The sequence below is a fragment of the Corvus moneduloides genome, chromosome 1 (genome assembly GCF_009650955.1).
Source record: "Corvus moneduloides isolate bCorMon1 chromosome 1, bCorMon1.pri, whole genome shotgun sequence".
NCBI classification, from domain to species: Eukaryota; Metazoa; Chordata; class Aves; order Passeriformes; family Corvidae; genus Corvus; species Corvus moneduloides.
Genome location: NC_045476.1, coordinates 29,829,628 through 29,846,097, shown reverse-complemented (window position 1 = coordinate 29,846,097; position 16,470 = coordinate 29,829,628). Strand labels below are relative to the sequence as shown.

The 16,470-nt window shown below is 41.3% G+C and overlaps 1 protein-coding gene across 8 annotated transcripts in view; it reads right to left on the bottom strand.

The window, feature by feature from the left end:
- HECW1 (HECT, C2 and WW domain containing E3 ubiquitin protein ligase 1) overlaps positions 1–16,470 on the bottom strand; it is a 272,346-nt gene that overhangs the window by 5,493 nt on the left and 250,383 nt on the right. For 5 of the 8 annotated variants that reach the window (XM_032103814.1, XM_032103793.1, XM_032103833.1 and 2 more), the window contains 6 exons: positions 14,510–14,608; positions 13,007–13,136; positions 9,124–9,270; positions 8,255–8,369; positions 6,803–7,001; positions 6,049–6,186 (listed from right to left, as the gene is read on the bottom strand). In XM_032103814.1, the coding sequence (XP_031959705.1) occupies positions 6,049–6,186; positions 6,803–7,001; positions 8,255–8,369; positions 9,124–9,270; positions 13,007–13,136; positions 14,510–14,608 (828 nt within the window). The remainder of the gene's footprint in view (positions 1–6,048; positions 6,187–6,802; positions 7,002–8,254; positions 8,370–9,123; positions 9,271–13,006; positions 13,137–14,509; positions 14,609–16,470) is intronic. The other 3 variants (XM_032103844.1, XM_032103861.1, XM_032103853.1) reach the window with 1 other exon arrangement.

Sequence of the window (16,470 nt, the reverse complement as noted above, 5' to 3'; positions counted from 1 at the left end):
TATTCTTGCAAGTCAGCTGTTGGCCATCTGCTGCAAGTCTGGCCTTTAAACATAATTTATTTGTAGTACCCAAGACAAAAGCAAAATACTCTGTGCAGAGCAAGCTGCAAACTTGATGACCATCTCTTCCCCCAGTTTTACCATTATATTTACCTGCCATTACATTTACATTGGCAGCACCTTCAAAAGAAGCCATGGAATGGGTTCCATGTGTGCCTTCACCTTGTTGCAGCTTTTCTGGCAGCAGCAACTAGACCCAGAGGCAGACAGCGCTTCACTGTGTGAGGTGCCATACAAATGTGGAGTAAAGAAACAGTCCCTGCCCCAAAAGTTCAGCCATTTCAACTGACTGAGAAACTGCACAGCTCATTCAACAAATGGATGTGGGAGGGACACACATTTTCAGTACAATAGTTTCAGTTTTTTTCAGTCAGCTTAAGAGTTTTGCATGATGCTAGCAATACTTCTATTTCCTCTTCCTCACTCTGAAAAAATGTGAATTGGCAAAACTGTACAGAAGGAAATGTAGCCTCAATGGCTAACAATGTCTAAGCTTCTGGCCCCTAGTATTTTTAGAAGACATGGAGTTGTTTTACTTCTAGCTCTTCTATCTCATACTTAATTTAACTCAATCTCAATGCTATTTCTGTTACACTGAAGCAGCAGAGCTATCTTGGAGAAAACTACATGAAACCATGCTAGTCATCTCTTAGGCCACCCACAAAGTGGGAAAGACATAACGCTAGTAGATAGGCTAGCCTGAGACTTGTAGATTCAGAGGGAGAGTTTTATCAAGCACCAGTGGTGAATCATTAAAAGCAACATGGCAACTGAAATAGCCAGAGGCATGTAATCTTCACAGCATTGCAGGATTCCAATTAGGAGAGCTTTTACCATCATTTTTCCCCTTCTGAATGAAGATTTGTTAGCTGGTCAGTCTCAGAAGAGAGTACAATAAACACAGAATTTTGTGGAAATGAGCTGGGAATGCCTTAGTGAAAAAGGAAATTAATAAAGCCACTATTTAATTCACGTCTTGAATTAAACATGCAGCTCACGTGTATTATCCATGAGTAGCCCTGCACTGTTTATTGTTTATCTCAGCTATCTTTGGCAACGTTAAGTTGCTTCTACAATCCATTGGCAATACATATCAACCACTGGGAGTTAATTAATGGAAGGATTCTCGTAGCCCATTCTGAACATGTTTATCACAGGCAAGACAGCCACATGAAGACATAGCCAGTCTTGAGGAGCTCAGCTGCTGGGCTCCAGAACTGGAAGAAGCATAGCCATGGTGGCTCAGGTGTGGATTCTGCTAATGTAGTTTTGCAGAACCAGACCTCTGTATGGTACTTAACCATGGCACATTTAACTGTTTGAGACAACAGCATCTCAGACATGGCTGTTGTGCATCCTATTGTGGGGTACAGATGTATCCACAGCCACTGACTCTAGTGTTTACTTTCTTGCAGACATTTATCTTGACTGATCATTATCCATCTGATTTCACACTGGTTATGAAACAACCTTGCAATGCTGTTGACTTTTAGTCATCCTTGACCTAGTCAAACTCAGAAAAAAGATCAATTCCTTTTCTTACTATGAGGTTTACAGATGTGGGCTCTTCTATAGACGGTCTCAAGGAATTTATTGTGGGGAGCAAAGAAAGGAAAAAAAGTTAACATGTCTAGAAACACTGAAACATTTTGCCAAGCAACACTCTTGTCTTCGCCATTTAAAAAACTTTACAGAAAAAAATACTTGCACTTCAAAGAAAGGTCATCAAATTTGAAATGGAAACAGCATTTCAGGAGCACTATCCAGGTTAGGTTCTACCTACTTATGGTGCAAACCACAATACATTGCTAAGGGCAAAATCTGAGTTCATATTCTCGTTTGTGAAACTAATGTGGATCTACTGCAACTCCAATGATGCCTGTGAAGCCCACTCAATCTTACATAAAGATAATTACATGCAAAACTGTCTGGTTTACATCATATATTGTGTGATACTGCAGTACACAGGGCAATTAAGTCAGTGATACTTTCCATAATACCCACTGTTGTCTAACTGTGTCCCATCCTCCAAAGGGGTAAATTCTTCCTGAATCATGTTGGCCTCCTACTACTGATCTCAGTGAGAGTGACTACAGTAAGCACAATCCAGGCAACACTTGCCACACGTATGGGGGTGAAAACATTACATCAGTAATGCAAGAAGTAGTCACAGCAATGAGAAAATATTTCTTCCCTTGATTTAAGCCTCCTACCACATAAGCCTGCTGACATTTGAGAGGGTGTTCAGGGAATGTGAGTCCTGGAATAAGAATTACATTGGTAAGAGCTTTTATGGGAAGGATTCTGGCTTCTCCAGAAGAAAATGCAAGATAAAGTAATGTAAACCAACTCTGACCCTCGTATGGCCTCATTCTCCAGTAAGTTAAGCAGTAAATGGACCACTTAAAATTTCATTCTTCCTGGCTGTCTTTATTGCTTAATATAGTTTTGGTGGGCTCGAACCTTTAATCTTGCTCATTCTTCACAATGCTATGCTATTTCTTTTCTTCTAAGAATTCTTTCTAAAAATTATGAGTATAAGCTTTCAAGATTTTTGCATTCTTCTTTTCTTTTTCACTTCCTTTATTCCCCATAAAGATGAGAGTCCAAAGGCAGTAAGAGTGGGCACAGAACCCCACCCTATCTTAATTATAGCTTGAAACTATCTACTAAAGTAAGGCTTGCATTCTAACATAAACATGCCTGTCAGGCAGAAAGTGGGCAGTTCTCCTTTTCACCTTGCTTTTATTAAATGAACCCACAAACCCCTCTTTATCAATCTCAGAACCCACAGGCAGCAGCTTTTGTTCCTTTTGCCTGTAAGAAGGAACACTTACACGCTGTCTGGGAATAAGTGTTTAATAGACGAATGTAGATTTGTAGCTGATGTTGCTGTTGTATTTGAAAAAAGAGGAAGGATAAGAGGGATGGGATATAAGGAAAGGTAAGAGACAGCAAATGCCATGCACTCAGTCCATCAGGAAAGAAGGAAATTTTGAGAATAAAGTTCTTTGTAGTCATACACAATCTTTTTAAAAATTATTATATGGGATTCCATGGTGATTAAATACTTAATCATCCAATAGAGAGGAACAGAATTCTCTTACAAAAGATCAGATATTTACTAGCACTGGTAATCTGTATAACACATAACACATACTACACTGCTGAATGAAAAGCTCTTCTGATGAAAGGGTTGTTGCAGCTCAGCACTGTTGGGAAAAGTGACCTCATTGCGTCAAATGTGATTATTTGAATCCCTGAGACGCATACTGAGGTCCGTCCTTACTTGATACTCAAACAGACATGATCTTGGAGCTGGCAGGAGTTTTTGCCAGGTGAGGAGCACAACCATAAGGTGGGACAGTGGCATTTGTAGGCACCGAACACTTTTGCCAGCTGAGGATTTAAAAAGACTGAACTGTTGCCTCCTATATCTATAGTAGAAAGCACTGCTAGTTCTTAGCACAGGTCTGTTTTGGGCCAGGAGTTCTGCTCAAACTAGTGGCTTTTCATTAGTGTTTGGCAGGGAACGAGAATCCATTCTTGATGAACTACTACTAAAACTGATTCAATTTAAAGACCTGCATGACCCAGAAGAGGTGAAGAGAGGCTTCCTGCTTCAGAAGAGGCTATAGTTGCAATAAGTCTCCAACCATTTCTACTCAGGCAACCAGTTAAATATGTAATGCCTTCATTTTGGGGCAAAGCTTTGCATATTACACAGGAAGAGTAAAACTCAACCTTGATGAACAAGTGATTGAACCTGCTATTTTATATGACAAGCTACACCAGTTTGGAAGAACCCATGATGCAGTTTTACACTGACAGGTCTGCAAAGCTGGCAGTCTCTTTGCAACCTGCTTTAGGGTCGTCATCTGAAGAGCTGGGATTAGAGCAGCATCTCTGAGCTGTATGGTGCCTCAACTTTCTAACATATGTGATCTCAAAAGTAAATATAGATAGGAGTAATGTATCTGGCACATGTGCACGCTCCAGAAATAAAGTACTGGTGTAATCTTACTCTTCTTTGTCTTAGATGAACATATTACAGCACAATTACCCTGTTCATGCAGAGAACTGGTACTAACAAACAAATTCACCAATTTAGAATGAAGTTACTGGATATTTAACCTTCCTGAAAAAATCTTCCTTATCTTCAGTGCTTTCAAGAAGCACTTTAGGTGTCATGTATCACTGGTCATTCTTTGAAAAGTGTTTCATTTTAGAAATTTATATCATGCCTTTTTTCTGGGCATACCATGTTGCTGCTGCAAGTGCAAACAGAACTGAACTATCTAGTTTAGGTGGTTTTGCTCACTATAAGCAAATGGTAGTTGCAGGCTCCATTGCAAGGACAAGATGTAAGGGAGATTTGCCTAACGACTTCAGCCATCTGGAGCAGAAGTAAGGGATAGAGAAAGAGTCATGGACTCTTCTTATAGAGCTAAAAGTTCTCAACACTTTGTACAGCAGTTAGAGAGAAGAGGGAATTTGTTGTGGTTTATTGTAAACAGCTAAGTTAGTTACACTCGTCACAGGACTAACAGGCTCACAGGATATGACATATGACTTTTTTTTAGCCTGTAAGTATTAAGTATGTAAATAAATATAAATAAACATGGGCAAACCATAATCAGGTATTTAAAAAACAAGGTTTAAATAATACTCATTTAGTTGCTAAACTAAGGATTTAGGGAACCTCCAGGTTTAGCCTGTGTGTTTTACGCATTTCTTAGCACTGTGTATACTTGGCAGCACCCCATAATTTTATAAAAATGCAGGCAATAATTCATGGCGATCAAGCTGTGTTTATTCCCCATGAGCAAGTGTTGTTCCTTTTTCCCCTGGCTAAAATGAATGCAGAGCTCTAAGACTTCTAAAAAGTGCTACCAACTTTCACCTGGAAAGGAGGCCTCTTTCAGGGAGAGCAACTCATTCAGAGATCAGCAGACAAACATAAAATCCTTAATGTGAATATCTCGGGGCTAACTGAATCTGGGTCAGAAGTAATGCCTAGGTTCACAAAGAAAGTTAAGCAGAGCAGAAAGGGGCCAATTACCTTTTCAGAACTTGATGGGTCAGCCCAGGGCATTTTCTGTGCATGCACCAAGGTCCACCCTCCCCTCTCACCCCTTTCCACCCCAGAAGGAGTGCAAAGAGAGCTCTACAGAAATGCTGCAGTCTGTGACTGCTGGTTGCTGACTGTCTACAGGCAGGAAGGTCCTCAGTAAGCTCTGAAACCCTTACATAGAACCTGACTAGATAGATATATATATATATATACTGTAAAAGGAGGATCTGGACTACAAATAGCAAACTGTTGCTTCATGTAGGCTCTGGCTTCATGTAGGCTCTGGCTCTCCATATAATCTCCGTAGAGTCTTTATGGTAGACGGACATAAATCAAAATGAACCAGCTGTGACTCAGCTGAGCTATTTCAGAAGTCTGTGTTCAGGTGAGATGAACTGTTCCTTAAAAACACTTACTCCCATTTCCTGACTTTAGAGGGAGTCCCCATGTCAGCTCTGAGTACCTTCTGACATAGTGCCCTGGGTCCAGTTTCTGCATCTCCCCACTGTATGAGCATGGGCTTGAGCAGACTTAGACTGAGAGGGTGACCAGATTTGGACCTTCCCTCTCCAGAGGACTGAGGTTTGCTCAAGTCCATGTCTTATAGTATGTTTCTAGGTAAACAACACGGAGAGCAAGTAATGAGAAAACTGGACCAGACCCTTTGTAAATTGATTGACTATATTTGCGAGGTCTATGAGATGAAATTTTTGCTCTGTGCCATAAAAGTGGCCTCCTTTGGAGTGTAGCTGAAAGCAAATTATAAGAGCAGGAAGAAAGCATCCTTTGGAGGGCACACGTGATATAAAAGGGCCACTGTGGCAAAAGTATCTCAGAGGCACTGAAATGCTCTGTAATCCCAATGGGGCAGAGCCTCAGGCAACTGTAAGGACATTCAAGAAAAGGTGACTCACTTCAGTAAGGAAGGATGAGTGCTGGTCACCCATAAAGCAGTAAAACAGAACTCAAAGCCGAATCCATCATTGGCTGTGCCATGGCTCTCCTGGGTGGCCTGAGACAAGTCCACTCCTTTGTGCCCCTGTCCCCTTGTTCTGAAAAGGAAGATGACTCCTCTGGGAAGCACTGCCAAGTCTGTTGATTCTGTATGACATTATAGCTCATTTGCTCCTAGCTGGCTAACTGAACTAGATGCAACAAATTGGATATTATCACCATGTGGTCAGAAGTCCTGTCACTAAGCTTCTTCATTACAAAAAAGGGGAACCATCAAACTAAATGAAGGGAGTACACTCAGGTCTCTAGACAAAACTCAGAGGCAGATTTTGGCTTTCATGTCTCTGTAAATTCATAAGTATTTTTATTAGCACTTTGGAAGTAAAGAGAACAGAATCAGTTGACAGGCCCCTGTTGGGCTGAATCTGTTCTAGAAGCGAAATAAGAGAACTAGGTTTGAACCCACGGAAACCTTTATCTTAACCATTTCCAAGGATTCCAGGAAGTTTAAACTGAGCCTGCAAATCAAAAAGACAACAAAATAAAACGCTTTCCTCTGAATGTAATTACAGAGCAACAAAATGATAATTGTTTCTTTGTTGTTGTTTTTTTAGGTGTCCTTGCTGTATTCATTAACTGGCAGGGAGATGCAACAAAGTACCAGGCCTATGTTTCTCACAGCAATTCTGGTACAAAGTCCTGGTTGGGACATACCTTGGGAGGGAGGTTATTTTCCCCCATTTCTCTATACAGAAGCGCCGCAGGCCGTTGCTCCCTCGGAGAGCAGCAAAACCCTCGTATGGCACACTCGATGTTCCTGTGACGAACTGTAACAACCGCAGCCTCTGCTCATTGTTAAACCTCTCCACAGCTGCCCAGAACCACCGTATCACTATGTGTCCATCATGGTAACCTACACCAAGCAAGAAAAATTAAAATCACTCCCTCCTAACTGGGAAGTGCAACACTGAAATATGCTCCCATTAGCATGGGGCAGTTGATCTCCTACGGGAAAGATCCTGGCCTACCAATATATCTTGTTCTTCATGAGCAGTAGGTCCCAGCTTCCATTTTGTCCTGGCTATGGATACTATAATATCACGAACTCATTTCAGAACCTGAAACTCAAATATATACTTGAGGTACACTCAGGTCTCACTAATCTCTTGGCAAGAACTGGGGTTACATGCATGAGATATTAAAGACCAACTGCAATACGCCACACAGAGTGAGTCTTAACAACTTAACACTGGTTCCCAAGTAAATTCTCTTTTGGATTGCAATAGTGTTCAATATACGGAGAAGGGTTTGCTGCCACAAGCCCTTCCCTGGCAAACTTCCCCCGTGAGGGACTCTGTGCCTTGGTTTGTGCTAGTGAAAGCCAGCATGTACCAGGCTGAATCTGTTTCAAAAGTTAAATAGAAAAATGTAGGAGAATAACTTTGGAGACCAGCTGTGCTTGTGGTAACCTGCGTATTTCAAGGTAACCCAAAGGCTGGGCAGTGATCAGCAAAGACTGAAACCTTGTACTTCAGGGGAGGATATGCGAATCTCAGGGACTTTCCACTTGTGGTGCAGAACTGGTGGATTTCACATTTTTCCATCATCCAAGACAGCCTGGATAAATCATTGTTTAAAGCAAAACCAGGCCAAGCAGTAGAGAAGGAAAAAAATCCAACTTGACATAGTTTAGGCTGAGGGGACAGTTAAGCAAGATATGTGAGTTGTTGAAATGTAATTGGCAACTGTGAAATTCAGCTCCTCATTTCAGCTGCCTACTGAAGCCAGGAGGACTTGTGGAACTACTTTCTGTGAGGCCAAGAATTCAGTCACAGTCATCTTAGATGACTTGTAACTTTTAGATCTAATTCTGCAAATCCTTTTCAGTCCTTAATAGTAAAAACTCCTGCTAAGTCTGCAGGAATTGAATAGATAAGATCCAGAGAGAAATAGCAGAAGCAATTTCAGTAGTATAACACCAGAACACCCGCTGATCCAAACCTGAGATCTTACTTTTTTTTATTTCAGAAGTTATTCTTCACAATAACTTCCTGGACAAAAGAGGGCATTTCCCTTAGGAATGACAGAAGGAAAACATGGAGCAAGACTTCCATGTTTTAGACTGCAACAGGTCAAGATAGTAGTAAACATGAGCAGGCAGTTTACCTCCACGATATTCTGTGTTGTTCCGCCAGTCATTGAGATCTATCTCTGCAGTGCCAGCTATAACTAGCTCCAGTTCTCTGGCATCAAAAACAGAGACAAGCCTGGAGTCTACAACCTGGAACAAAAACGTAAGCACAGTTCAGACTGGAAATGAAGCGAAGTCATAAACCTATGGTGCTGGTGCCCAGCTCTTTATCCTAACAAAGTCTGAATGTTTGCATTCACATGTTTGTGTATGATTAGGGAAGGGCAAGAATAGGTGACTATGTGGGTTGGTCAGCAAAGCCACAGGTTTTCAACCAGTCCTTGTAGCAGCTCTGCCAGAAAGATGTTCTCAGATCCAGGTCTTCAGCAAAGGCAAATTGCAAAATCCAGGGAAAACAGTGGAGCAGCATCCAGGAATACCACCAGCAACATAACAGCTTGGACTGCACCCAAACACTGACTTTACTGGAACGAATCCCTGAAGATACAGTGTGTTTCATCAGCTTCTCATCAAAGTGTACAATTCTTCACAATCTTCCTTTCCCAGGGGCCCCTAACCCTAACCCAAAACCACAACATGGTAGAACAAAATTTGCAAATGCCTACTTCTCTTACTGTGTGAATGGAAAGCAGTGTCCTTCTTAACTCTTGATCATAAGTAATGCTTTGTCATATTCAGAAGACACATTTCTTTCCTTTCTCCTTTAGTCCTAAACATGACATATGCAAGGTCTCTGTCTCTAGAGATCCAAGAACTCCAATTCCTTGCTGTTTGTGTGTATTTAGCTATTCTCTAGGGTACCAAGGAAGCACAGTTTAGCCAGGGTGCTACTCTCATTCACATGAGGAAGGGATGACTGTGGAAGCATCACTTTGTTACTCACTTCGTAGAAGCCACGGACCAGGGCCTCTGTTTGCTGAACCACTCCTCTTTCCACTCGCCACTTAACCATTCTCTCAATGTACTCTTTTTTGTTCTTTTCTGTCACTGCTGTATTTGCCCCTCCAGATTTCAACTCTCTTTCAGTCACCTACAGAACAAAGATAAACAGTGGTGTAGCAACGTATGGATCATGTTGTGTTTCAAACACGAGATTATCCAAGCAATAGTACAGGAAACAACAGGATGGAGAGACAATCACAGCATTGGAATAGGCAGACTGCTTTTTGGAAACTGCCAACTGGAAGGGATATCTACTTGTCTCTTAAGCAACAAGTGTTACCCTTCCCCAACCGCTAGTAAAAGTGTTTACTCGGAAATGCCAACAGCTAAAGAAAGTATCATAAAATGAATACTCCAAATACACTACCTAAAACAAGACCCGTACAGCTACCTTGCACAGGTAACAAATAGTCACTGAGGGATTCAGAGTTTTGTATCAGCCATCTAAACCTGAGAAGAGTTTGTACTGTAAATAACTTTATTTTAAGCAAGAGCTGCAGCATTTCTTTGCATTTTAATAGTTAATTTAGTTGGCTTGGGTTACTAAGGCTTGAGATTGAGAAGCGATTGAAGGAATCAGTCTGGATCCTACCCAGCAAACACATACTCCTCCTCCCATGTGACAGAAAATTGTATTTGTCTTGCAATTATTTTCACATTCAATTTAGTGGATTTAAAAAGAAGAATATTTGGATCTCCTCTTCAGTTTTCTGCTGCTATAGCAATAATGTCCACCACCAACAGTAAATGAACTGTATGAATACATATTCATTACTAGTATTATTTATATTATTATCTATTTATTAGCCCAACAGACAGGACACAGCATAGGCAGTATTTAGGTCACTTTACTTCAGGGACCTATTGCAATATTATGAATTAAGAAATATTGACTGAGTCATCTAATCTGTAGCTTTGTTGAGAAACAGCAAAAACAGGTAAAGCTGGATGGAAGGAGTTAGGAATTCTTAGCTGGTTCAGGTTAAATTCTCAAACATTAATCATTGCATCACCATTATACAAGCAATGCTGCATTGTCCAGAAAGCAAGGTTCTGGCTCAGCTGCCATGCTGTATTCTTCAAGGCTGCAAGGCATTAAGATACATCTGCAAAACCAAAGACTAACTGTTGTCTAGCTTTAAGCATGACCATAAGTCTAGATGTTCAAAGTCTCTTTCAAGACTTCCCACAAACATCTAGGAAACTATTGATTTTTTCAACTTCTCATTATCCATATAAATTCAAATATAGATAACTAATAGTTATCTATAATTGGAGCCTAGCAATTAATAGTAATGTGTCCCTATTTTGGGCCCTCTATCTTAGAGGCATTAACCGCAGCTGTGAGCTACAATTCAGAATCAGGTTTCAGAGTAGCAAGAAGACATTTCAACCAATCTAGCTCATTCCTTTTACCTGATGGGAACAATTGCCAGGGCTCAGAGACAGGCTGTGCCCAGAAAGAGAGCTCAGAGTAAGGCCTGGAAGAACATTTTCTACCGGGTAAAAGCACAAGAAAGTACTTTGGGTCTTGAGCAACTGACAGGTTTCTGTCTTATAAGTGAAATTCTCAAGTTGTCATTGAGTCCCCACCAGTAAAAATGTGTAATGCTCAATTTGACATTTTGTCACTGCTGTTATGGGAGTGCTCCAGGTTCCAATGTGCAAGAAGGCTGGAACTGATCTGGAGTAAATTCTAATTAAGAAAGTACCAGAAAGAGGATTTGGCCTGAAAGCCTTAGAAGTTCAATACACATCAGAGATGAAACAAGAAAGAAAATATGAAAGCAGCAGTGACTGGTCCATAATAAAGTCATTGTGGAAGCAGGACAAAAGGGCTGTAACCATCTACTATACAGCTTCTCAAGGAGTCAGTACATTTCTTGTTTCCTTTACCCAGCCCCCGAAATCCAGCTTCCCAAATATTAGCAGAGCTCCCACTGTGATCTACACTTGCATGTGCACCAAGCAAAGCAATGCTCAGATGGCATTTAAGTGGTCAGATACTCCTGGCATGGAAGAATTTCCAACTAGAATCCATTTGTGAGCATAAAATGTGACAGCAATTTCTTTGTTATTTTGCTCTCAGCACTTAGCAAATTTCAGGAGGGAAATCTTACTTTCACTTAGGACTCTTGGATTCTGACGGTTGTAATTCACAGTGAGAAGCAACTTTTCCCTCCATCATTAGCTCTAGCAAGGTTAGTGTCCAGTACATAGGAAATAATGTACTAGACAACAGCCTCAAAATCTGGCTTTTAGTGTTCTTTTGCTTTCATACAACAGTATCTACAACAGATTGTGATTTTTTTCTATTCTCTTTGGAACCAACTCTTATCTTCCACAACAGACTCCTATGTAACTGTTTTTCCTTTGAGGAGAGTATAACAAATAACTAGCGTGCCAAATGTAACTCTCAGATGCATCAGAGCAACTCAGTTCTTGTTCAACTTTGTAGTCTTCCCTTGTAAATACGAATTTTTCTCATCTGCCTTTGTGAATATGTCTGTATGTTTCTGCCTGCCTTTGTGTATTATTTTTATGTAGCCATACCTTCCAGGGAAACCACTGTACTGTCAATTCAATGTCATGCAAGCTCTCAGTTCCAAGTCCATGAAAAACTCCTGCATTTGAGTCTGCGGAAAAACAGTGTTATGGTTCCTACAGGGGTTTCCCACTTCAATTCTTCTGCCTCATCCTTTTCATCTACCCTTAACTCTGCTTATCCTTTGTAACCTTTTGATATATGCAGGCTAAATTCAGTTTTAATATACCCCCTGAAGCCTTGCTTGGTTTCTGTTACTTTCAAGCTCATAGCTGAGCAACCCTTTAACTCACAGGGCTGGAATTCCTCCCCTCAGAAACTAGTCTAACTTTTCCCTAGTTCACAGAACTACCCCAGGTTTGTGCAAACCCCTCCTGGAAACTTCATTGTCAAGTGCTAAGAGCCATTCTCTGTATATTCCACCTGATCTCTCTGCTCCCTTTGACATTGTGTGTCTGTTCCTTACAAGTTATCTCCATCCCCTGTAGTGTTTGGTGAGCTTGGTTCTTCAGCCTCTCTAATTTTCAGTATCTCCTTGGAGATCCTTAATCATGGTCTGAATATTGCTTTGAATCCCTCCAGGGCTTTCCAGAGACAGTTATAATCCAGAATGATTTGCAACAGCAAAGAGCACCAGGGCTTCAGTTCAACCCAAAGAATCCCACAGGAGACACTTATTCTGGTTTCCACACTGCACTTAAGCCAGTGTTGTGCTCTACTTAAGGCTATAGTGACCCAGATCAGCCAGGTTACAGAGAATTGTCTGACTAAGGCAGAGCTGAGCTGTAGAAAGCACAATAAATGGATGTATATATCAAGTTGTTAAGTAGGGGCAAGGTAAGTAAGAGACATAGAAACTAACAGGGAGATATTAGACAAAATAATGGTGAGGGTTGCCAGGTCCTACACCACCTGTTGAATGTTTTTTATCCCTCCTAACCCATCCTTTCAGTCACATCAGCTTTAAGTTACATTGCTTGCATTTCCCAAATGCCACATCTGTGTGAACTACACCCTGGAGAGAAGAGCTGCACTCCAGAGAATTCCTCATGCTCATCAGTGTGTGGCTCAATAGGCCTCTAGGGGGGCTGGTATTGTATATTATACACCTTAAGAATAAACATCTGCCTTGGAACAGGTGGCTTGAAAGAAACAGAAGGTAGGAGAAGAAAATGTTATTGAAAGGCTAAAGGATCTGTTCTGACAGAAAGATGTTCATCATGCTCAACTTTGTCAGCTTCAAATTTGCTTTTCAGATGTTTTGCATAGCTGTGCTCACCTGTCCAAACACCTCCTCATTCACTGTGAAGGTTAGATCCAGGATATCTGTGATATTATTATCCTTCATCCACTGCAAGCTCTGATGGAACTCTTCATCCAGGTACTCTAAGTCGCTTAAATCACATGGCCTGATTGTGAGACAAGAAAAAAGGTATGACCCTGTGACTACTGGCAGGATGATTTCCTACTAAGCATGTGAACAAATTTACTGAAGATCCATCATAAAACTGAAGTTCATTTAGTTTTGCTAACATCAAAGCCTGTTTCACAGACCCTCTTGAAGCGGTTCTGTAACTGTTTGCTTTGCATAGCTGGGCTCAAGGCCAAATCTGTTGGCTGCCTGCATTATTTGCAGTCAGAAGACACCCCTGGGGCTTGATTTTATGTGGATTTTCTGGATGCCCTGCACGTCACAGCACATGTGCCCCTTCAACCCCACCATGCTGTGCCTGGCTGCTTCCATTACCTATCATCTGCCAGGTGAGCACACAGGACTGAGACAGGACTGGCAGACCAGGCAGCCTAAATTTCTGCTAATAAGGAGCCATCCTTGTCTGCTGAAAGGACAAGTGAATATTATGAGCAACCTGGTTTCAAATTCCCTAAAGGGGCAATAAGGATGCAGGGAGAATCCTAGGTTTCAGCCTATTTTCAGACTAGGTCAGGTACAATAGAGATATAAGTGTTTGTGCCCCAGCAATAATCATAGTTTAAAAAAACTAACATGATAAAGAATTTAAAGGACTGTTAAGACAGGTATCTTTGCTTATTTGGAATCATCTTAATTGATAAACTATTTCAGCTAAGCTTTATTCTGCTCTTTAGCATTTAATTGCAGTCTTGAGTTAATACTTACGGCTTTTTCTATTGTTGCAAATTTTATGTACCTTGTCTTACTTCAGTCTATTAATTAAAAAGAGACTGATTGTCAATCCAAATTACTGTTATAAACGTCAAACTGAAAATAATGCATTATGGGTAGCTTACGCTTACTAAAATAAAAGACAGGAGAAGACCAAAAAAACCATTCATTGGTTATATCTACATTAACATTATTAATTAACCCAAGTTGTGTTTTAGAATGAAAACCTACTCCACCAGTGAGGCATGACAAATTATGTTCTTTTTGCTTGATATAACCTCCCCCCTTCTTTTGGTACTATTTTTCATTCCATCAAAGATGTTTTTCAGTCTTCTACTAGGTTGAATCTTCATAACTCTTCATCAGTAGCAAACTCTTGAATTGTGTGTCAGTACTTTCTAATGTGTGTTTCTAAATGTCATACTTACATATTTTTGTCAACATAGTATTTATGAATGGTAAATTCTTGGAGAAAGCAAAGAAAAATTAAAATGTGTTCATTTTCTATCGCAGACAAACAAACCAACAGCAGAAAGAACTTGAAGGTCAATGTACTCAAAGCAACTCCCTGAGGGCCTGTGTCTCTGCAGGACTCACTGTGGGATCACAGTTTCTGCACAGTTGCATGGTTATACTCACAGCCTTAGTAGTGCTTTGTAGAACGGCCTTGTGAAGAAAGCATCAAGAAGGTACTGATGAATGAGAGCAAGGCCAAGAATACGACCGCTGAACCTGAACCTGTGAAATAAAAATGCAGAGTAAATGAAGTATAACTCAAGACTTCCAGCATAGAAACTTACACAGGTAGCAACTGGGGCTTGTTTGTTTGTTTCTAAATTAATTTTCTGTTATAAACATATATTATAGTATTGGCTTCTCGCAAAGTATTAAAGTAGATATTATATAATGTTAGAAATGCTTTTTGCTGTGTGGATGTAGTTTTCTCTCGTTTTAGCAAGAATGCTGGCAAGTGTGAGCAAGTAAGGTAACCTCCAAGGGAGCAGAGGATGAGGCCCAAGGAGCTGCTGATCAACACTTTGTCCAGAGAACAAAAGGGCCCAAAGGCTACTCCGCCCGGAGAACGGGCGGCCAGGAGGGTCCGAGAGCCGCTATCACCGCTCTGCCCGGGGGGCAAAGAGGCCCAAAGCTGCAATCAGCCCTGACTGTCTGGAGAATTAAGAGATCCACCCTACCATCGACTCTTACCTAGCGGGCCCAACCCCAAGAATCAAAAGAAATAAAACCACAAGGCCGAAGACTACGCATGCTCTAAAAAGGCAGACCCAAGGAGTGGCCATGCAGATCAATTCCTGGAAAAGTTTTAATATGAATAGAGAACAGACAGTAAAAATGGTATAAAAAGGACTCACCTCGGGCATCAGGCATGCGTTTGGCAGAGCGCCAAGGCACCCGGCTGTTATCCCTTTGCTTTATTTTATGTCTCTTATTGTCTTTGTATTAAACTCTTTAAATTCTAACAAGAGAGTGAACCTCGTTTTTCACATTTTCCACATTTATTCCCTGTTTTTTTTTTCTGAGCAGATACTTAATGCCACTCCTCCCATATCTGATCAATAATGGATCTCCTCAATCCAATCCACCTCCTACTGTACCCATACTTGCAGCTGGCATGTTACATGCTCTCCTGTGCCAAACCAATGAACACTCGCCTTCTGTGATCTCTTGTTCAATGTTCTGATACAGACTGACTACATGCAACACAGTATTTAGCCAGGGAAATACTGTAATACTGCACCTCAGCAGAACAAATGCTATCTCATAAGAGCTGCAAAGGATATTTGGAGACTCAGTACATCCAGTTTCTGACTAGCTACAACCCTGTCCGAGGTGAGGCTTTAAAGTATTTTAATAGCGTAGTGAGTTGACTTGACAGGGGAAAACTGAAGTTCAAATAAGCTAACTGTTGTGACCAAGGACCCATTAAAATCAGCATCTAGAGCTCAGGCACACTGTTCCCAGAGCACTTTCTAAACTCTGCTGCTCAGCTGTTTTCAGTATTTACACACTCCTGTGTTTGTTTCTGTGGTGATGCGATACCTTTATTGTATTTTTATATAAGTTTTCTGTACCCCAGCGGTTCATCCCTACCTTCCCCACTCCTATTCCCAGTTGGTTTGCCCCAGACCCAAGCCGCTCCCCCGGTGCTCCCACATGGTTGTTCTCCTCCCCTTGTTCTAGCTCTTTCCCTATCAATCACCCAAACCCCTCCTGTTGTTCCCGAAGGTCCAGTGTCCATCATCTGAAACCTCCCAGTTTAACCTAATATGGTCCCCATCAATCCCCCGAGACCCTACCCCTCTAGATACCTCCCCCTTTGGAAATCCCCTAAACCTCGATGCCCCATTGGGGCATGTGATCCCTTTCCCTCCTCCCCTTGGGGCTATTGGCCCAAGGAAATGTCTATCCTCGTCCATATCCCTCCCTGAGAGATTTCTATTGGTCCCCAGTTAAGCCATCCCCATTGTAACACCTCCCTTTATAAGAGGTACCCTGGAGCTGTTTGGGGCTTGTCTCTTGGGTGTTCCCTCCAATAAAGTTGGATTACCCCCTGTGGGAAGCCTCCTTGCTACTTTTTATCC